This window comes from Colias croceus, chromosome 28 (assembly GCF_905220415.1).
Source record: "Colias croceus chromosome 28, ilColCroc2.1".
NCBI classification, from domain to species: domain Eukaryota; kingdom Metazoa; phylum Arthropoda; class Insecta; order Lepidoptera; family Pieridae; genus Colias; species Colias croceus.
This window is the reverse complement of record NC_059564.1, coordinates 5,439,949-5,463,259: the sequence shown is the minus strand read 5'-3', so window position 1 is coordinate 5,463,259 and position 23,311 is coordinate 5,439,949. Positions and strand designations below refer to the sequence as shown.

The window sequence follows — 23,311 nt, the reverse complement described above, 5'->3', positions numbered from 1 at the left end:
TTTTCTATGAATATATGTATAAAATTATTGAGGAACAGGTACCCTTAGTAAAAACGAAATCTAAACGTTATCCAGTGTGGTTTTCTAAAGGTTTAATTTCTACTCTAAGAAAGAAAGTTAAAGTTTGGACGCGTTGGAAAGTCTATAAATCACTACTATCAGGAATTCAATCTGCTTAGAAAGCGAGTAAAATTACTTATTAGGAATTGTTACACCAAGTATATAGCTAACGTGGAATCATCACTTAAGGAGAACATCAAATATTTCTGGAAATACACGTCTGACTTAAAAGAAACCAACTCAGGTTATCCTAAAATCATGAAATTAGCAACCTCTTCATCTTGCGATCCCAGCGTAATTTGCGAAATGTTCTCCAATTACTTTCAATCTGTATTTGAACCTATTACCCCTGGAGCTTACAATACCATTGAACTCTTAGACAATAAAAGTATACTAAATTTGCATCATATAAACTTAACTAATAATGAAATATACAAAGCATTAAAGGATATCGATCCTAATAAAGGCTCAGGACCTGATAATATTAGTCCCATATTTTTAAGAAATGTAAGTGGAAGTATATCTTTGCCATTACAAATAATATTTAATAATTGTTTAAAAACAGGAACTTTTCCGAATAGGTGGAAGACAGTTTTTATAACCCCTATTTTTAAATCTGGATCCAAAAATGATATTGCAAATTATCGTCCAATATCTATACTATCAGTAATTCCAAAAGTATTTGAAAGATTGGTTCACGGTCGAATATCCTCTAGCCTTAAACATTTTATTATTGCAGAACAACATGGCTTTGTTAAAGGCAGGTCCACTTTGTCAAATCTGCTTGAATTCACCAACTATATTTTTAAAGGTCTGGATAAAAAGTGTCAAATAGAAACCATCTACACTGATTTTAAAAAAGCATTTGACAAGGTGGATCACATGTTGCTCTTAAAAAAATTGTCCTTCAATGGCATAAAAGGCAATCTTTTCCGCTGGTTTTCTTCATATTTACAAAATCGTGTCCAGGTGGTAGTAATGAACGGTTTTAAATCTTCTCCAGTAGTTGTAACATCTGGTATTCCGCAAGGATCTATTCTCGGCCCTTTGCTCTTCACTATATTTATTAATGATATCTCCAGTTGCTTTAAACACTCAAAATTTCAATTATATGCCGACGACTTAAAAATATATTCTTCCATATCAAATAAAAATGACATTCGTCTTATACAAGATGACCTTGATAGGTTTAGCGAATACTGCAAACACAATAAGCTATACCTATCTTACAATAAATGCAAACATGTCCGTTTTACTAAAAATATAAATATTATTCCATCAAAATTTAAACTAGGAGAACACATTCTTGATACCGATTCTACTATTCGTGATTTAGGCGTCTATCTTGATGCTAAACTCACAATGGACGTACATATTGACTACATATTAAAGAAAGCTTACCGTATGTTAGGTTTCATCACTCGAATTACTAAGAATTTCAGACGAAAGGACACATTTATTTGCCTCTACCAATCATTAGTTAGATCACACCTCGATTATGTATCTCCTATATGGAATCCATTTTATAATTGCTATGTAAATAAATTGGAAATGATACAGAAGAAGTTTCTGCGCACACTTAACTATCGCTTATGCTCTCCCAAATGCTCATACAACCAACTCTTAGAAAAATATAACATGATGTCCTTGACCAACAGACGTTCAGTAACTGATGCTGTCACTTTAAGAAGCATTTGCGTGGGTGAAATTGATTCTTCGAACTTACTAGCCGACTTGTCCTTTCGTGTGCCTTCGCGACCAACTCGTTCGAAATGTCTTTTCCATTTACAACATACCAGAACCAACGCAGGACAACGCGCGCCACTTCACAGAATGTGTGTCTTACACAATGACAAACTGAATGAAATAGATATGTTTTCATGCTCCCGATATAGTTTCAAATGTACAATTAGCCAATTATATCTATAATTTTTCTTACGTTGGATAATGTACATGCTTAGTTAATGCTTTCCTTAGTTTAATATTTCAGATGCAACTTGCAACAGATACCTATCAATTATTGTACAAGTGAGTTTTTTTTTTCTTTTACTTTTTCTATTTATGTTCACTGTGAGACGTAGAGCAAACAATTGTTAATGTTACCATTGTATGTCATTAATTTATATATTACACGGGTTTAATTGTTTCTGTAAGATCTCCAAATAAATAAATAAATAAATAAATAAATAGACACTAAATACACGACACTTCATACACGATACCTCACACACGACACTTCAAACACGACACTTGACACACGACACTTCAAACACGACACTTCACACACGACACTTCAAAGACGACACTTCAAAGACGACACATCACACACGACACCTCACACACGACACTTCAAAGACGACACTTCAAACACGACACTTGACACACGACACTTCACACACGACACTTTAAACACGACACTTCACACACGACACTTCATATACGACACTTCAAACACGACACTTAAAAATCGACACTTCATACACGACACTTCAAACACGACACTTCATACACGACACTTCATACACGACACTTCATACACGACACTAAATACACGACACTTCAAAATCGACACTTCATATACGACACTTCAAACACGACACTTCATACACGACACTTCATACACGACACTTCATACACGACACTTCATACACGACACTTCATACACGACACTTCATACACGACACATCACACACGACACTTCACAAACGACACTCAAACACGACACCTCACACACGACACTACACACACGACACTTCAAAATCGACACTTCATACACGACACTTCACACACGACACTCAAACACGACACTTCCAAGACGACACTTTAAAGACGACACTTCAAACACGACACTTGACACACGACACTTCACACACGACACTTCAAACACGACACTCAAACACGACACTTCATACACGACACTTCAAACACGACACTTCAAACACGACACTTCATACACGACACTTCAAACACGACACTTCAAAATCGACACTTCATACACGACACTTCATACACGACACTTAAAAATCGACACTTCAAACACGACACTTCTTACACGACACTTCACACACGACACCTCACACAGGACACTTCAAACACGACACTTCCAAGACGACACTTTAAAGACGACACTTCAAACACGACACTTGACACACGACACTTCACACACGACACTTCAAACACGACACTCAAACACGACACTTCACACACGACACCTCACACACGACACTTCAAACACGACACTTCAAAGACGACACTTCACACACGACACTCAAACACGACACTTCACACACGAAACTTCAAACATGACATTTCAAACACAAAACTTCAAACACGACACTTTAAAGACGACACTTCAAAGACGACACTTCAAACACGACACTTCATACACGACACTTCATACACGACACTTCATACACGACACTTCATACACGACACTTCAAAATCGACACTTCAACCACGACACTTAAAAATCGACACTTCAAACCCGACACTTCATACACGACACTTCAAACACGACACTTCATACACGACACTTCATACACGACACTTCATACACGACACTTCATATACGACACTAAATACACGACACTTCATACACGACACTTCAAAATTGACACTTCAAACACGACACTTCAAAATCGACACTTCATACACGACACTTCAAACATGACACTTCATACACGACACTTCAAACACAACACTTCATACACGACACTTCATACACGACACTTCAAACACGACACTTCATACACGACACTTATAAATCGACACTTCAAGCACGACACTTCATACATACACGACACTTCAAACACGACACTTCATATACGACACTTCAAACACGACACTTCATACACGACACTTCAAACACGACACTTAAAAATCGACACATCAAATACGACACTTCATACACGACACTTCAAACACGACACTTTAAAGACGACACTTCAAAGACGACACTTCAAAGACGACACTTCACACACGACACTTCACACACGACACTCAAACACGACACTTCAAACACGACACTTGACACACGACACTTCACACACGATACCTCACACACGACACTTCAAACACGACACTTGACACACGACACTTCAAACACGACACTTCACACACGACACTTCAAAGACGACACTTCAAAGACGACACATCACACACGACACCTCACACACGACACTTCAAAGACGACACTTCAAACACGACACTTGACACACGACACTTCACACACGACACTTTAAACACGACACTTCACACACGACACTTCATATACGACACTTCAAACACGACACTTATAAATCGACACTTCATACACGACACTTCAAACACGACACTTCACACACGACACTACAAACACGACACTTTAAAGACGACACTTCAAAGACGACACTTCAAACACGACACTTCATACACGACACTTCATACACGACACTTCATATACGACACTAAATACACGACACTTCAAACACGACACTTCAAAATCGACACTTCATACACGACACTTCAAACACGACACTTAAAAATCGACACTTCATACACGACACTTCATATACGACACTACAAACATGACACTTAAAAATCGACACTTCAAACACGACACTTCATACACGACACTTCAAACACGACACTTCATACACGACACTTCATACACGACACTTCATACACGACACTAAATACACGACACTTCAAAATCGACACTTCATATACGACACTTCATATACGACACTTCATACACGACACTTCATACACGACACTTCATACACGACACTTCATACACGACACTTCATACACGACACTTCAAAATCGACACTTCAAACACGACACTTCAAAATCGACACTTCATACACGAGACTACAAACATGACACTTAAAAATCGACACTTCATACACGACACTTCAAACACGACACTTCATACACGACACTTCATACACGACACTTCATACACGACACTAAATACACGACACTTCAAACACGACACTTCATACACGACACTTCATACACGACACTTCATACACGACACTTCATACACGACACTTCATACACGACACTTCATACACGACACATCACACACGACACTTCACAAACGACACTCAAACACGACACCTCACACACGACACTACACACACGACACTTCAAAATCGACACTTCATACACGACACTTCAAACACGACACTTCCAAGACGACACTTTAAAGACGACACTTCAAACACGACACTTGACACACGACACTTCACACACGACACTTCAAACACGACACTCAAACACGACACTTCATACATGACACTTCAAACACGACACTTCAAACACGACACTTCATACACGACACTTCAAACACGGCACTTCAAAATCGACACTTCATACACGACACTTCATACACGACACTTAAAAATCGACACTTCAAACACGACACTTCTTACACGACACTTCACACACGACACCTCACACAGGACACTTCAAACACGATACTTCCAAGACGACACTTTAAAGACGACACTTCAAACACGACACTTGACACACGACACTTCACACACGACACTTCAAACACGACACTCAAACACGACACTTCACACACGACACTTCAAACACGACACTTCAAAGACGACACTTCACACACGACACTCAAACACGACACTTCACACACGACACTTCAAACACGACACTTCATACACGACACTTCATATACGACACTAAATACACGACACTTCATACACGACACTTCAAAATTGACACTTCAAACACGACACTTCAAAATCGACACTTCATACACGACACTTCAAACATGACACTTCATACACGACACTTCAAACACAACACTTCATACACGACACTTCGTACACGACACTTCAAACACGACACTTCATACACGACACTTCAAACACGACACTTATAAATCGACACTTCAAGCACGACACTTCATACATACACGACACTTCAAACACGACACTTCATATACGACACTTCAAACACGACACTTCGTACAAGACACTTCAAACACGACACTTCATACACGACACTTCAAACACGACACTTAAAAATCGACACATCAAATACGACACTTCATACACGACACTTCAAACACGACACTTTAAAGACGACACTTCAAAGACGACACTTCAAAGACGACACTTCACACACGACACTTCACACACGACACTCAAACACGACACTTCAAACACGACACTTGACACACGACACTTCACACACGATACCTCACACACGACACTTCAAACACGACACTTGACACACGACACTTCAAACACGACACTTCACACACGACACTTCAAAGACGACACTTCAAAGACGACACATCACACACGACACCTCACACACGACACTTCAAAGACGACACTTCAAACACGACACTTGACACACGACACTTCACACACGACACTTTAAACACGACACTTCACACACGACACTTCATATACGACACTTCAAACACGACACTTATAAATCGACACTTCATACACGGCACTTCATACACGACACTTCATACACGACACTTCAAACACGACACTTAAAAATCGACACTTCACACACGACACTTCACACACGACACTTCACAAACGACACTTCACACACGACACTTCACACACAACACTTCAATCACGACACTTCACACACGACACTTCACACACGACACTCAAACACGACACTCAAACACGACACTTCACACACGACACCTCACACACGACACTTTAAACACGACACTTCACACACGACACTTCACACACGACACTTTAAACACGACACTTCACACACGACACTTCATATACGACACATCACACACGACACTTCACACACGACACTCAAACACGACACTTCACACACGACACTACACACACGACACTTCACACACGACACTTTAAACACGACACTTCACACACGACACTTCATATACGACACTTCAAACACGATACTTCAAACACGACACTTCATACACGGCACTTCATACACGACTCTTCATACACGACACTTCAAACACAACACTTCAAACACGACACTACAAACACGACACTACAAACACGACACTTCAAAATCGACACTTCATACACGACACTTCATACACGACACTTCAAACACGACACTTCAAACACGACACTCATACACGACACTTCATACACGACACTTCAAACACGACACTTCAAAATCGACACTTCATATACGACACTTCAAACACGACACTTAAAAATCGACACTTCAAACACGACACTTCACACACGACACTTTAAACACGACACTTCACACACGACACTTCACACACGACACTTCATATACGACACTTCAAACACGATACTTCAAAATCGACACTTCAAACACGACACTTCATACACGGCACTTCATACACGATACTTCATACATGACACTTCAAACACGACACTTCAAACACGACACTTCAAACACGACACTACAAACACGACACTTCACACACGACACTTCAAACACGACACTTCACACACGACACTTCACACACGACACTCAAACACGACACTTCACACACGACACCTCACACAGAACACTTCAAACACGACACTTCCAAGACGACACTTTAAAGACGACACTTCAAACACGACACTTGACACACGACACGTCACACACGAAACCTCACTTACGACACTTCAAACACGACACTTCAAAGACGACACTTCACACACGACACTCAAACACGACACTTCACACACGACACTTCATACACTTCACACACGACACTTCACACACGACACTACACACACGACACTACACACACGACACTTCAAACACGACACTTGATACACGACACTTCAAACACGACACTTCACACACGACACTTCACACACGACACTTTAAACACGACACTTCACACACGACACTTCACACACGACACTTCAAAGACGCCACTTCAAACACGACACTTCACACACGACACTTCAAACACGACACTTCACACACGACACTTTAAAGACGACACTTCAAACACGACACTTCAAACACGACACTTCATACACGACACTTCATACACGACACTTCATATACGACACTAAATACACGACACTTCATACACGACACTTCATACACGACACTTCAAAATCAACACTTCAAACATGACACTTCAAAATCGACACTTCATACACGACACTACAAACATGACACTTAAAAATCGACACTTCAAACACGACACTTCATACACGACACTTCAAACACGACACTTCAAACACGACACTTCGTACAAGACACTTCAAACACGACACTTCATACACGACACTTCAAAATCGACACTTCATATACGACACTTCAAACACGACACTTCATACACGACACTTCATACACGTCACTTCATATACGACACTTCAAACACGATACTTCTAAATCGACACTTCAAACACGACACTTCATACACGACACTTCATACACGTCACTTCATATACGACTCTTCAAACACGATACTTCTAAATCGACACTTCTAAATCGACACTTCAAACACGACACTTCATGCACGACACTTCATATACGACACTTCAAACAAGACACTTCAAACACGACACTTCATACACGACACTTCAAACACGACACTTCATACTCGACACTACATACACGACACCTAAAAAAATATAATAAGAAAATATTTTCAAATACTGGTTTACATTTAAATTGTAGAAATCTAATCATTAAAATCTCAGTCCAAAGAATTTACAGAATCAGGGATTATCTCTATTTCTGATATCGTAGAATGATCAGAACGTCCATTATGCTCTTATTAACTTTCACTTTCCCCACTGCTATCTGCTACCTGTGTAAATAATCATTTTATCGGAAAATTCAACTTTGAAACAAATTTTAGAAGTGTTCCCCCTACACATCAAAAAAATAAAATTTGCGTCCTCTAAAAAATGCGACCCCAAATGTAACTTTTCAATGGACTAATGCGCATTATTAATTATGGAGTAGGTACTGTATGTATAACTTTGGTGTTTCTATAACGATTTACATGATTCTTTTTTTATTGAGTAGGTAATAATGTTAACTTTTTTTAACAAATATAATGTAATTTCACTTATTTCGATGACATTTTAGTTATTTTGAAATAAAAATTGCGTATGGCACCTATTTTACAACGGAAAAAACGTCTTGCAATAAAAAAATTATGTCTGATGGATCTATCTAAAGGCAAAAGATTAAAAATTACGCGTTAAAAAATGACTTTAAATTAGGGATATTTTCCTGTGCAGATAAGATGCGCACTAATAAACGCAACCACTGCGGCCAGCCAGACAGCCCGGACTCTAACCGAAATAGCAAGAGAAACAGTATATCAAAAACCCAACTATACTAAAATGACTTTTTTTTAAACGTTGCTAGCTCCTGTTCTATAATCAGATAGCTCCGAATTGCAAGTTGAAGTTATTGAAGTTTCACGTGTTATTGTGAGTCAATTTTTAAAAATAGACATAATATTATGCTGTTTAGGGATTTATTTTTTCTATGTAGCTTTAACCATAAGGCTTCACACGCGACGGAAGCTTAAAAAATGGAGTAACTTCTCCCGTTTTCCCAATATTTCCCATCACTGCTCTGCTCATATTGATCGTAGCGTAATAAAAAGTATACTATAAGGAGGAGTATTAAGAATAATTGTGCCAAATTTCGTTAAAATCAGACAGACAGACGGACAGACAGACAAAAATTTTACTGATTGCATTTTTGGCATCAGTAGCGATCCCTTATCACCCCTTCATAGTTTTTTTTTTAAATATATTTCATGTACAGAATTGACCTCTCTACAGATTTATTATAAGTATAGATATAGAAAATGCGTTTCCAAACACAGGGTTAGCATGAAAATATTGCAAAGGCTGTAATTTTAAATAACAATTTGAAAATGAAACGAAATTTTCTTATTGATTCACAGAATATCTACACTAATATTATAAAGAGGAAAACTTTGTTTGTTTGTTTGATTGTAATGAATAGGCTCACTACTGGACCAATTTTGATGAAATTTGGCACAGACAATCTTTAAACCCTGAGAAAGAACATAGGCTACTTTTTATTGCGAACCACGGGCGAAGCCAGGACGTGGACCGCTAGTATTATAATAAAGATGAAAACTGATCATAATGATGATGATGCAGATGATTAAAATTCATCAGAATAATTCGACAGGACAGACCAACTACCATGTGTACTGCCACCAATATTTCTGCGCCAAGTCTGACAAATATTAAAATTTAAAAATAGCTTCAAAAAGAACTTTTCTACGATCCTTGCGCGTCTTTTTTTGCACAGATAAAAAAGAAAATAAACACTTACTTCCAAGCGAAGGCACGGTAAAACATTTTATTCGTAGTGGTTTTGTTGACTGCGGCCGGATGCGAATCGTCGTTTTGTAAACAATATTAGCGCAAGATAATGTACAGGCGAGTACAAAAGTGGTAAAAAATTGTGCCTTAAATACGTGAAAAGTAACTAGTTAATTAAGATGTTATGTTTGAAGTAAAACTTTTTCAGGTGAAATTTCAAGGTCGCGTCATGGCAATACCGTCACGTCATGGAGTAAGGCGACGATTTTGATATCATTGAATCTTACCAAAGAAGTTACATACTTACACGTGTGCTCGGCACACACGCTCTATTGTAGTTGTTATTGTTGTTGTTGTTAGTTCCTCAGTGCTTAATGTATAGCTAAAAAGTGAATCCGGTTTTTAATCTATTTCTGTAGAACGAATACAAATTTAATCATATACGAAGGATTTTTATGTCTGCGTAGCTAGGAGAAGTAGCACATCTGTAACAATAAAAATAACATCGAAAAATAATTCAAAATTTTCAATTTTCATTGCGACTGTACATCAATTATCAGGGCATTCATGTATGGGAAAGAATTTCATTCTGAACAGATCTCGTTTTTACCATAGTTGTGTGCGAAAATGAATAAAATATGTTTAATCGTAATTTTGAAATACTTTTCTATGGCCACTGCAGTTCCGGCTGCAAAGAATTATAAGGATCAGTGTAAATATCTATATTTTTTAATAGTGATATCTATATCATTCTATATTAATAATATAAAGCTGAAGATATTGTTTGAACGCGCTAATCTCAGGAACTACTGGTCGGATTTGAAAAATTCTTTCTGTGTTAGATAGCCCATTTATCGAGGAAGGCTATAAGTATGCTATGCAAGCAAGAGCAATGCGGGTAAAACCGCGGAGCACAGCTATAGTTTTATGATATTCTGAGCTTTTGAACCTACGGATTCGCACATAACACAATATATTTGATTGATTGTTCACACTAGGTAATATCTAGAACGATTTTTAATGACTGAAGTAAAATAAAATAGACTTTTCTTTCAGTGTATTTTATAAATTGTAGGTAACTGAGTGTAAATTGAATTGTTTTACATGATGATTGTGTCGCCTGTTTCCAAAAAGGAATACTTTTTTCCTATTTTTTGGCAATATTTCTCATGGCTTCGCCGTATAAGTAATTTGTTAAAATTTGAAACTGAAATCATAATAGGTATGTGTGTCAATGTTTATTATGAGCGAGTGGAAACCAAAGTCTTTATTCCCTCCACCTATTTAACTTTGTACGACCTTTTTTAGAAGTCGGTTTAAAACTTACAGATTGCACGGACCCGAGAACAATGGAAAAACATGAGGTCTACCAGGAGTGGGCTGATGCGTATTCATGCACACGCCACAGGTGTCAACCCGGGGGGCGGAACCTAGCTATTTATACTGTGGGGTAAATATATTAGTTTTTTAAATTAAAATTTTACTATAAACTTGCTTTTCGTGCGCAACTTCGCTAGCATGGAGTAACAAATATTGCACTTTGCGAGTATCGCGTCAATTTTTTTTTTCCAAAAAATATTATTTCGAAATATATCTATATATAAATATAAATCGATCCAGTGATCTGTGATACCATATAATTATTTCGAATTTATTTTTATTTGCCCCGGTTAGGTGAGCCTATAAGTTGAATCTAATATTGATTAATCTCTATTATTAAATCTAATTTTGTCAAAATTTGCCCAGTGATTTTTACGTGCTCGACGCAAATATAAAGAGAATTCACAACATTTCATTATGGCAAAAAATAAGCAAAACGAGCGTGTGTGCCGAGCACACGTGTCAGAAGTGAAACCTTTGACAATATTCAAAGATAGGGAACGACTCAAAATCGTCACATTACTCCATGACGGTATTGCCATTTTACTCTCAAAACGCCCTAAAGAAGTTTCACTTGAAAATGGTTGAAAAATACGTCAAAGGTGTTAAAAATGAGCTATCAGTGACTTTATCAACTACTTAAATTTCAGGTGTAAACGCGTGGAGGCGCCAGAATCGGCTATAGAGTGTGAAGAGGTTGTGGAAGATACTAATATGCAGTTTCCATACTGCTGCACCAGATTGAGGTAATATAACTGCAGTCATCTTATTGAGTTTGCATTGAATGACGACATTTAATTGAAAGACTAAAAGACAACTCGTCAAGTTGTTGAATGTATCGTGCAGTCTTGATTGAACGTCAATTAACATAGTCATTGTTTTCTTAGAAAATTCGTTTTTCATAAATAGTCGACTCACAGCCGGCCGTCTTCTTGTGGTCGTTTCGAAAAAGTAAAAAGGTCGTCTATCAATGAAGGGGCTAGTCGTCATGAATCGTCGTTATTGTGCAAAATTCTATCACAATTCTATGTATCAATTTATTTAAACATCGGATGATTTCATTAAAAACTTTGGGCAATGAAGTAGTCTACATATTTTTTATAGGAAATTATCAACATTCCTCAATCGATAAGCTTTACTAGGAATCAAGTTAATGATGTAGTTATGTAGATAATTTATTTTACAAGGTTTAACATTATTTTGCTGCATGATGTCTGTCTGTTACTCAATCACGCCTTAACTACTGAAGCAATTTGCATGAAATTTGGTATAGAGATATTTTGATACCCGAGAAAGGACATAGGATAGGTTTTATCCCGGAAATCCCACGGAACTATGTGGGTTTTTCTTTGACTGCGCGGGCGATGCCGCGGGTGGAAAGCTAGTACTTATACATATATTTTTAAAGCAGTACCAAGATGATGTTTTTGGTCTCTGTTTGACTACAACGATTTTGTTATGTTATTACCGATTAGTATGATCTAGCTTTCCGCCCGCGTTTTGAAAGAAAAACCCGTATAACTAGTTCCGTTCCCATGGGATTTCCAGGATGAAACTTATCCTATGTGTTAATCCAAGTTGTATGTGTGCTAAATTTCATTGTACTTAATCGGTTCACTAGTATTTCCGTGAAAGAGTAACAAACACACATACACACCCCCACAAACTTTCGCATTTATAATATTAGTTGGATAATATAGGTAGGTAGCTTTTTAGTCGTTTGATTTTTTTATATTTTATCTGTTGCATAGTTTCTGTAGATCACTACATAATATAAAACAAAGTTGCTTTCTCTGTCCCTATGTCCCTTTGTATGCTTAAATCTTTAAAACTAAGCAACGGATTTTGATGCGGTTTTTTTTAATAGATAGAGTGATTCAAGAGGAAGGTTTTAGTAGGTTTATAATTTATGAGGTTTTAGATAAAGTGGGCAAAGCCGCGGGCAGAAAGCTAGTATGATATAAATTAAAAAATTTCTGGATTTTTCATTTCTGAACTGAAGAAGAACTTAGTGTTTGAAAGAGCTAATCTATACTAAAAACATGTAAATTTTTTTTTTCATAAATATTAGATTTTTTCTATATTAAAATAATTATTCTAGGTGTCTAGTAGTGGTCCGTGGGGAGGTTTGGACCAAAGTACTAGGACAGCCCTGGGAGAATCTCCCCGCAGCGCCTTGGAGCCACATGTATAAGATGAAGAAGCCTCCGCCTATTGACGATTTGCCTAAGTATGGAATAGTGTAAATAATAAGACTATATAGTTATTAGTATGTTATGAATTTAATTTATTTATACATTACAAAAAATGTGTGCGTGTACTATAAGCATACACACATAAGAAGTGAAAATGCTTTATGACCTTATTTTTCAAAAAATAATTTACCATACGCAACTTTACAGAAATACGTCGAATCAAACGTGGTAAATGGCGCGTAACGGAAAAATGTCACGCGTAACGATCAACTTAAAAAAATAATTTTTTAAGTTGATCTTGATGTTTTTAAATACTTTTTGAAGTGAAACTACTTTATTTTTTCTTTACGCGTGACATTTTTCCGTTACGCGCCATCTTTTTCTTATCCTTACCACGTGTGATTGGACGTATTTCTGTAAAGTTGCATTTAGTAAATTATTTTTTGAAAAATAAGGTCATAAAGAAGTTTCACTTCTTACGTGTGTACACTAGTACACGCACACATTTTTTTTTTTAATTTTTATTGTTCATGTTCCTATCCTACATATCCAGACACGCCATACAAGGTCCAGTTTATGAAATCCAAACAGATGGGGAAGATAAAATAGATAAGGTCCTTCGATCTTCGAAGAAGACAACGGAAAAACCTTGTCATGATATAGTTCCGAGGGTAGCTGCTTCTCCTGATATTGTGGTAAATACTTTTCATTTAAGTATTTATTTTTATAGTTATTTCTTGTAAAAATAAAAAATAAATAAGTACTTATTGAAAAAATAGGTACTTATTGAAAAAAATACATATCATATTATAATATGTATATAACTAGTTACATAATTTTTAAAAAGTTTAATTTCATTTAATCTTTGGCAAAGTGTTTAAAATTTTCGTTTTTACATGAAAAAAATGCATAAAAAGCTTCATAAAAGTATTTGCCAGTGAAATTCTTGTTTCGTAATATTTTTACTACAAAATGATTTCAATTATCCTAGTGTTAGTTATTAATTTATTTATTAAAATATATTTTTATTCAGATCGCTTTAGCTACGGGTAACGACGAAAAAGAGCACGCTGAAATAGACAATTTGAGGTAAGTAATTAAAAAAATATATATTTTACAACTAAAAAATCGGAAAATTTTTGTCAAAACAAGCCGATGAATTTTGTCAAAAATCGTCTCATAGAGTGCATGATTTCTGTTTGCCGCTTGTTAATGTATTTTTAGAAGTATAATAGTATAATTTTTAGAGCAATAAATCATTTTATAAAAAACATTCAGCTGTGGTTTTGTTAAGCCAGAAATAGTATGGTATGTGTAATGAATGTTTGCACTTAACATTTTTCAGGCGCAAGCGGCCAAGAAAACCTTCCTCCAGTCCATATTTGGATGACAGTGATCGTGATGGTAATGCTGACCTAGAAGACGTTACTGATAAGGTATCCTTTTTTGATTTTTATTACTCACAATATAAATATTACCTAAATTAAAGGATATACTTAGTTTAGCCATCTGTTTAGAAAGTATTTTCAGGTCTCCAAAAAATAATACTAAAATGTCTGTCATTTTCTAGATCCATGAAATATCTGATGAGAAATACTACGCGCATGAATATGCTTTGGCCACACAAAAACCATCTGAGGTAAATATTTCAGAATTTATGATTTTTCTTCGTTAAAAATGCCTTTGTTATAACCGCTATCAGACTTTGGAATTCTTTGCCTATAGCTGTAAGACGAGCTTCCTCGAAAAGTTCCTTTAAAACTCTTTTAAATAAAAATTTCTCTGATTTAGCTTTTCCTTCAAAATAATAGTATGTATTATGTCCTCTTTTATTTTTCATATAATATGTATTTTATTTTCTCTCTTTTATCTTTATTTTCATTGCCACCCGTGTACCCATTTAATATTAATCTTTATCCTTTACCTTGGGCAGCCTGGAAGAGATCGCTGATAAGCGATAAGGTTGCCTTATGTGCTGTGAATATTTCCTTTTCTTTTAATATTATAGTTTGTAAAATTTGTAATGGTACATAAAACTGTTAAATAAATAAATAAATAAATGCCTTCAAAAATAGAGCGTGCGTCCCGAGCACATGCGTCAGAAGTGAAACTTCTTTGACAAGATTCAAAGATACCAAAAGATGATGTGATAGTATTAGCATAACGAAACGAAGAAATTTTACTTCAAAAAGGAGGAAGTTCTCAATTCGATTTTTTTGGGATTGTTCCCTTCCACACGATTCTCGCCTGGGTGAAATTTCATGATATTTTTTTATAGTTAACTACCTAATTCCTCATAAAATAATAATTATTTTTAGACGCGTATGGGATGGACAGAAATACCACCAAATCAATGGAACGAACATGAAGCTGAATTAACGGTAAACTGTTCAATTTAAATTATCTAGCTTTATTCAATACCCTGAAAAATATATAAGAAGGTATTACATTAATAGAACGTGTCAGAAGTGAAACTTCTGTGGCAAGATACCAAAATCGTCGCTTTACTCCATGACGTGACAGTATTACCGTGACGCGACCTTGAAATTTTACTCTCAACGCGGCTAAAGAAGTTTCACTTCGAAAAGACTTCAGTAAAGAAATCTGTGTAACTACGACTGTACAAAATATGCTTGACTGTAAAACTGTTAACCTCTCGTTGGAAGCAGACTTCTGCTATATAGGTAACTATTTATTAACGTTTGTCTTTATCAAATCAAATCCAATATGTTTATGTATTTGCTCGTATATGGCAATTTAAAGGTGTTATACATATTTACAATATTTTTTCTCACAAATACTTTAATATATAATTCAATATTTATGTTTTAATTGCAAAATATTTAAATAAGTAATTAAGTACAATCCCAATCTCTCAGGACACAAACGCACAGACAGAAGACAAACCGGAGAAACAATCTGGCTTACAAGCGCTAGTTGACGCAATCGGGAATCGAATGCGCGACATCGAGAATGTAGTACAGAAGATGAGTGAAAAGGTCCAGAAGGAACCGCTGGCCAGCTTGGAGACACGGTGAGAAATATTGTCTAGCACAGTTAATAATATAACACACAAGCTGCGCTTCGCGGTTTCACCCGCGTGCCTCCGCTCCTGTTGGTCTTAGCGTAATGATAACATATAACCTATAGCCTTCCTCGATAAATGGGCTATCTAACACCGAAAGAATTTTTCAAATCGGACCAATAGTTCCTGAGATTAACGCGTTCGAACAAACAAACAAACTCTTCAGCTTTATAATATTAGTATAGAAGTACTTATAGATAACATCAAGCATATAGGTACTACTAGATAAAGCAAATTATATTATGTATGTATAGATAACTGTCATAACTACCTACCTGTCACATTTTTAAAAGCGCCATCTATCGAAAATTGTGATTCAAATTCGCAAAAAGGGGACTTTCCCATGGGAATGATGTTTTAGGTATGTTATCTCAATTTTCGCAACAGTAAGGATAATAATGTATGGTTTTAAAGTTCGTAAGAATATTGTCTAAAGGTCTATGGTTTTTTTACTGGACTATTCGATTCATTTAAAAGAATGATCGAATTAAGCGCTATATTGTAACGTAAGGTGTAACCACAGTGTAACTGTTTAAAACTCAAACCAAGGAATAATCTAAATTCTAAGCAATAACGTTTGTATTTAAAAATATTCCAAAAAAATACTTATTATGTAACCCATTGAAAATATTATATACTTATGTACAATGAAAATATTCCAAGTTCTATCGCATTTGTTAATGAAAAATCTAATATTGAAAAGCAGTAGGTACTTACCTAATAATAATATGAATGTATAGGTCACACACTGATCTCGAAACAAAGCACCGAATGCAAGATGAACATAAAAACGAAAAGCCAAAAAAGCCCAATCCAGACGGAGAACATTATAAACGGTAAATTTTAATCTATACCCTTTACACGGAAAATATTTAACTGCTTTATTCTTCGTCAAGGACATAACTAATCTATCACAGCATCACTTTCTAGAATCAGAAATTTGAAATTTGAATTACGAATATAAACATCAATAATAAAATATTATTTGCAAATTTGTTAAAACTACTGTTCTGTGGTTAAAACCTTGGTTAAAACAGATGCACAGATAATATAATTAAATTATTTCTAATACAATTTCAACATCATCATAGCCTTGATTAGTTTCAAAGGAACGCAGGTTACGTTTACGTTTTAATAAAAAAATACCATGATGTCATTACAGCATTAATTCCTGTTTGTTATAAATAATGTTTGGAGTTTAAAACATCACATACCTAAATTGAAAATAAATAAATATGTTTTATGCTTTCATTCTAGTTATTTGAATAATATAATTTAATTTCGATTATTTCCAGGTTTTCAGTAAGAAATCGCAGTAGATATCTAGCAACTACAGAGGTTCCAATCGACCAGCCTCTTTTTGTAGAAGATAATAACTTGAATGGTTACTTCAGTGACGCCAGTAATTCTATGAGGAGAAGCCCTCCAAAGGTAAACTTATTGTTATAATCTGTATTCAATTACTTACGTTATTAAAAAGTTGAAAAAAAAATAGAAGACAGTTAATTTTTTTTTTAATAAAATCAGAAGACAGTTAAAAAATCTTAGAGTATATATACTATCTATAGAGTGCGAACAACCAAGTGGGAACAGTAGGCACAGGTGGGAACAACACGACGCTCCCGCCGCGAGCGCTCGCAGTCGTGGTTGAGTGCTCACGAAGTGCGTTGCTCTGGATTTTTTTTATATTTACGAATAAACATGGTGAAATGTGCAGTTCTATCTTGCAAAAACGATACTAGAAAATACACAAAATTGAAATCCACTATCACATTTCATCAGTAAGTCGATTGTTATACTTATTTTTATGAAAATAAATCTAGCATCGCGGGGGTGAAGGGTAGGTGGGAGGCGGACACGCGCAGGCTCGCTCGCGCGCCTCACTGCCGTCACGTGATCGTAGTGATGTGACCTGACCAACGCTGTACTCGATATAAAGTTTACTAGAAGAACTATATTTTAACAAATTATTTATTTAACTTTAAAATTAAAACTCTTTTAAAAATGTATTATAAATAAATTTGTGGTGTGTTTTGTATGATACACTTTCTAATATTATGAATGCGAATGTATTATAGTGTAAATGTAAAGTATGTAATGTTACGATATATTTTCTGAACCGCTAAATTGATTTTGAAGATTTTGATAGTAGAATGGATAAAATTAAATAAAAAAATTATTAATATTATTTATTATATTATCATTTTAAATTATTGATTATTCCTTAATATTTTTTACCATTTTTAAAACATTATTATTATTGTTTGATTTATTATTAAAGAAATAGCACTAAACCCGATCTTTTATTTTATTAACTTTATTATTTAAAAAGTACTCACGTTTTTCTGATATTCCAATTAAACATATTTTTTTAAAGTACTTATAATTAATACAAGAAAATTTCTTATATAATATTTAATATTCAAATGGAATAAACAAACTTTATTCAGTTGGTAAACAAATAAAAAAATTACATATTTATACTTTATTCATATATTTTTCCTTTAATAACTTATTGAACATAAAATTTACTTATGATACATATTTATTTACATAAATTATCGATAGTTCAACACGCAATTGATACCTACCCATCCCTATTTGTCACACACACATCTATATAGTATCTATAGCTCATCTGCCTACGATCCGCACTAGGCAATTTGTGCAATACACTCGCTCTATACTATTGTAATATATACTCTAAGTAAAAAATGCATGTGTGGTCATTTTGAAAAAAGAAATATGAAAAATTCGTCATGGCCATGAATTAAAAAAAAAATATCCGTGTATAGACATTCTGTATAGGGCTTTTCTTTTTTTAGTGATATTTGAGCGAAATTCGATATTTTTACAAGTCATTTTTTACTCACTAATGCCCATCCCATATTTTGTTTCAAATCTATCATAAAAATATTTTTAATTTGTTACTATTACATTATTTATATTAATGTATTTCTATTGATATTTATATTTATTAGGAGCCAGCTACATACATGGCGCCGGTAGAAACCCGTCGAAAGCACTCAGAAATATCAGATGACGTAGAAAAACGCAGGCGGAAACACAGCCATAAGAAAAAACATGGAAAGGTATTTTATTTTATGCATTAATTATTTTTCAATAAAAAATAGTTTTTCTTTAAGCTTCGAGAGTATTTACGTAAATGCATGTGTTACAGGAAATGTTTTAAATCCGTCATTGTAAACAATACCTAGGAAATGTAGTTACACTTATTTTGAAAAATAGATATTTTTTGAAAATTAAATGTTTAAAATATGTAATGACGATTCAAAAGTACTTCTAGAAGAATTGAATAAATATGTGTGAGTTTCAGTTTGATTAACAATTCATGCAGTTTTTTTAAATTATGTTTTATTCATTTCAGGGTAAAGGTCATAAGAAGCATCATGGTAAAGAAGAAAAAAGGAAGCATTTTAACCGACTGAGTTCCACAGAAGTTGACAAAAATGTTGTTTCTTTAGAAGACAGTGGGGCTGTTTAAATATAAATAATAAGATACATAATTAAAATTATTTTTATATAAAAAACCTAGCCTTTTTCTATGTACCTATAACCTAAATAAACGAAGTACTTAAACTCTTATATTGGGACAAAAAGGATACTTTTCTTTGATTAATTATTTAAAAGTACCTAGGTACATATGAACCCAATAATAAATAATACCCAATAAATGCGTATTGCATTTATTTTTATCTGTTTAGTTAATTTTTCGACTGCACAGATTTTTACTCTCATTGGCAGTTAGCAGAAATTACGTAACTACCTATAACGGTACTTTACGAGTTTTCCTATAAAAATTGCGATTGGAAAATAAAAATGGCCTTCTCTCTCCTAGAAATAGATTAAAAATAGAAAAAAAAATCACATTTTTCTTTCTAACACTTATTTATTTAAAATTCTAACGTTCTAAACTATTTACATACAAATGCATTATATAATAAAAATCATACATCAATCGACAACTAAATTAGAACTTTATTCCTAAGATTTAAGGTGCAATATGACTTGTAATTTAAAAAGAGGTATTTGATGATTTTTTTTAAACCGGGATCTTTTTGTTTTAATACTAAATCACTGAAGCAAGTTAAGACTCGCCAGTTTAACAATTTCTGGATAATTTGTGGATAGAGTATCTGTCAGTTAAAATAACAAATTGTTTATGAAAATCTAATAATCTATGTTTAAAGTGTTGGATAAGCTATCAGTGACTGTAAAATTCCATTTTTAGGAAGCAAAAAATAAAATAATAAAATAAATAAATTGCCGAAGTTTTGAGATTTTTTTTCCGTTTACTTTTCCGAACATATTTTTACATGAAGCTATTTTTATTATTATTTACATTTTTACCACATGTTCGATTCTTGATACATTCAAGTCATTGATTCATATTTTCAATGACGAGTTTATCTGTCCTGTACATATCTCCAATAACAATCTGAAATGAAACAAAATTTACATGAATTATAGTTTTATTTTGTGAAAAAATGATAGATCGTTACTTTAAAGCCAATCTCAATTATTATTAAAATTAAATAAAATTTAAATGAATGTCATTATTTAAATAAGTTTTATATTTAACTAGTTAAATTTTGAAAATTAGGTACGCATTCATTTGAATTATGATCATACATATATAAAGTAACTCTTCAACTTTGTTTACTTACATATACAAAGTTACTTTGTTTGGTTTGTTGAATGGGTTAATACATCTATACATATAATAAATCTGTAGAAGGGTCAATTCTGTACATTGAAAATATTGAAAAAATAAATAGCAGGGGGGTGTTACTGGATCGATACCAAACCCAAATATGTGATTAAAAAAATTTTTGTCTGTCTGTCTGTATGTTCAGGCATCACGTGAAAACTAACGGTTCGATTTCGATGAAACTTGGTATAATTATACCTTATTATCCTGGGCATAAAATAGGATACTTTTTATCCCGGAAAAATACGCTAAAATGCTTTCAATGTTAGCCCATAGCCCATTTATAGAGGAGGGCTATAGACTATATATCATTATGCTAAGAGCGAAGCAGTGCGGGTAACTACAGGGTGCAGTTAATAAATTATATTATATACCTGTCTCCTGATAAGTTGCAGACTGTCCATTGCATATTTAATTTCATTGTTAATCGCCTTTGGATCTGTTAAATCTTTCTTCTCTCTAAACCCATCTCTAACTCTCCTGATTGCGTATGCCCTGAAAATAATTATAATCTATACTAATATTATAAAGCTGAAGAGTTTCTTTGTTTGAATGCGCTAATCTCGGGAACTACTGGTCCGATTTGAAAAATTATTTCAGTGTTAGATAGCCCATTTGTCGAGGAGGGCTATAGGCTATATATCATTACGCTAAGACCAGCTACACTCTGCATTACTCACCTGAAGTTGTAATTGGAAAACTTTTCCGATTCTCGCAGGAGAGATCTGTAGAGCGCACGAATTTGGGGTTTCGAAATTTTGGAAGCCATTCTTCACAAGAATTTATCCTGGTCTCTGGAATTTTAGAATGAATATAACTAAGTATTTCTGTATCGTTTTTAAAAATATTTTTATCTTTCATATTAATTTTTTTAATTTTCCATTTGGTTGTTATGTGGTTTTTTATGTAGGTGGCATATAGAAATTATGTTTTAGTTTTCTTTTAACTTACATTGCACAATATTATTTTTTGTATCACTTAAAATTACGAAAACGAAGTTTGCTTTTTAGGTGAATAAGGTTGTCTTAAATCGATTCGGAAGTGCAGTTGAGAATAAATTATTTGTTTGTTTTTTTAGTTATCCAAGTTGATACATATAAATTACGCAGGTAACTACGTATCATAGGGCAATTAATAACATTTGATTTGTATAAGCAAGTCAAAGTTGGTTGCAAATAAAATTTTAATACAAAATTAAACTTAAATCGACTGATAATTAATAAAATAAATACCTTTATCACGTGCAGACCGATAGGAAATCGAGTAGGTAATTACACAAAATAAATAATTTCAATTGTCAAATGTCACCATAATGTCACTACTCAGCTGTTGATCACAGATACGTAATATTACATTTCCTTATCTGTGCTATAACATACTTTTTGAAGTGACTCTTCTTTATCGGGGTTGGAAAAAATTTTTGTGTAACATTTTTTCGTTACGCGTGTCATTTTTCCGTTACGCGTCATCTTTTTCTTATCCCTACCACGCGTGATTCGACGTATTTCTGTAAAGTTGCGTATAGTAAATTATTTTTTGAAAAATAAGGTCATAAAGAAGTTTCACTTCTTACGTGTGTACA

At 34.4% G+C, this 23,311-nt stretch overlaps 2 protein-coding genes across 4 annotated transcripts; one reads left to right on the top strand and one right to left on the bottom strand.

Annotated features, from left to right (window-relative positions):
• The first annotated feature begins 10,942 nt into the window (after positions 1–10,942).
• On the top strand, positions 10,943–20,683 carry LOC123704141. 3 transcript variants are annotated; one of them, XM_045652434.1, is made up of 14 exons: positions 10,943–11,049; positions 11,667–11,787; positions 12,368–12,463; positions 13,819–13,947; positions 14,466–14,607; positions 14,946–15,001; positions 15,258–15,348; positions 15,483–15,551; positions 16,231–16,293; positions 16,792–16,946; positions 17,738–17,833; positions 18,293–18,428; positions 19,979–20,089; positions 20,386–20,683. In XM_045652434.1, exons 1-14 carry the CDS (start codon positions 10,965–10,967, stop codon positions 20,500–20,502), a joined length of 1,467 nt encoding a protein of 488 aa, XP_045508390.1. In that variant the 5' UTR covers positions 10,943–10,964; the 3' UTR covers positions 20,503–20,683. The 3 variants fall into 3 exon arrangements, with proteins under 3 accessions (XP_045508390.1, XP_045508391.1, XP_045508392.1); XM_045652435.1 differs by lacking the exon at positions 16,231–16,293; XM_045652436.1 differs by lacking the exon at positions 17,738–17,833.
• A 204-nt stretch (positions 20,684–20,887) lies between these two features.
• Positions 20,888–23,084, bottom strand: LOC123704142 (LYR motif-containing protein 4). Its single transcript, XM_045652437.1, has 4 exons — positions 22,962–23,084; positions 22,410–22,523; positions 22,104–22,224; positions 20,888–21,456 (listed from the first exon to the last, which is right to left on the bottom strand). The coding sequence occupies exons 2-4, from the start codon at positions 22,496–22,498 to the stop codon at positions 21,397–21,399; spliced, it is 270 nt and encodes an 89-aa protein (XP_045508393.1). The 5' UTR covers positions 22,499–22,523; positions 22,962–23,084; the 3' UTR covers positions 20,888–21,396.
• Positions 23,085–23,311: the final 227 nt, after the last annotated feature.

What these genes read in the sequence shown, in the direction of transcription:
- LOC123704142 (XM_045652437.1), bottom strand. Translation starts at nt 22,498, where the DNA reads ATGGCTTCCAAAATTTCGAAACCCCAAATTCGTGCGCTCTACAGATCT. An exon ending in TTTTCCAATTACAACTTCAG is followed by an intron (nt 22,225 to 22,409) that starts GTGAGTAATGCA and finishes AATTATTTTCAG; the next exon opens with GGCATACGCAATCAGGAGAG. An exon ending in TGCAACTTATCAGGAGACAG is followed by an intron (nt 21,457 to 22,103) that starts GTATATAATATA and finishes GTTTCATTTCAG; the next exon opens with ATTGTTATTGGAGATATGTA.
- LOC123704141 (XM_045652434.1), top strand. Translation starts at nt 10,965, where the DNA reads ATGAATAAAATATGTTTAATCGTAATTTTGAAATACTTTTCTATGGCC. An exon ending in CTGGCCAGCTTGGAGACACG is followed by an intron (nt 16,947 to 17,737) that starts GTGAGAAATATT and finishes ATGAATGTATAG; the next exon opens with GTCACACACTGATCTCGAAA. An exon ending in GACGGAGAACATTATAAACG is followed by an intron (nt 17,834 to 18,292) that starts GTAAATTTTAAT and finishes GATTATTTCCAG; the next exon opens with GTTTTCAGTAAGAAATCGCA.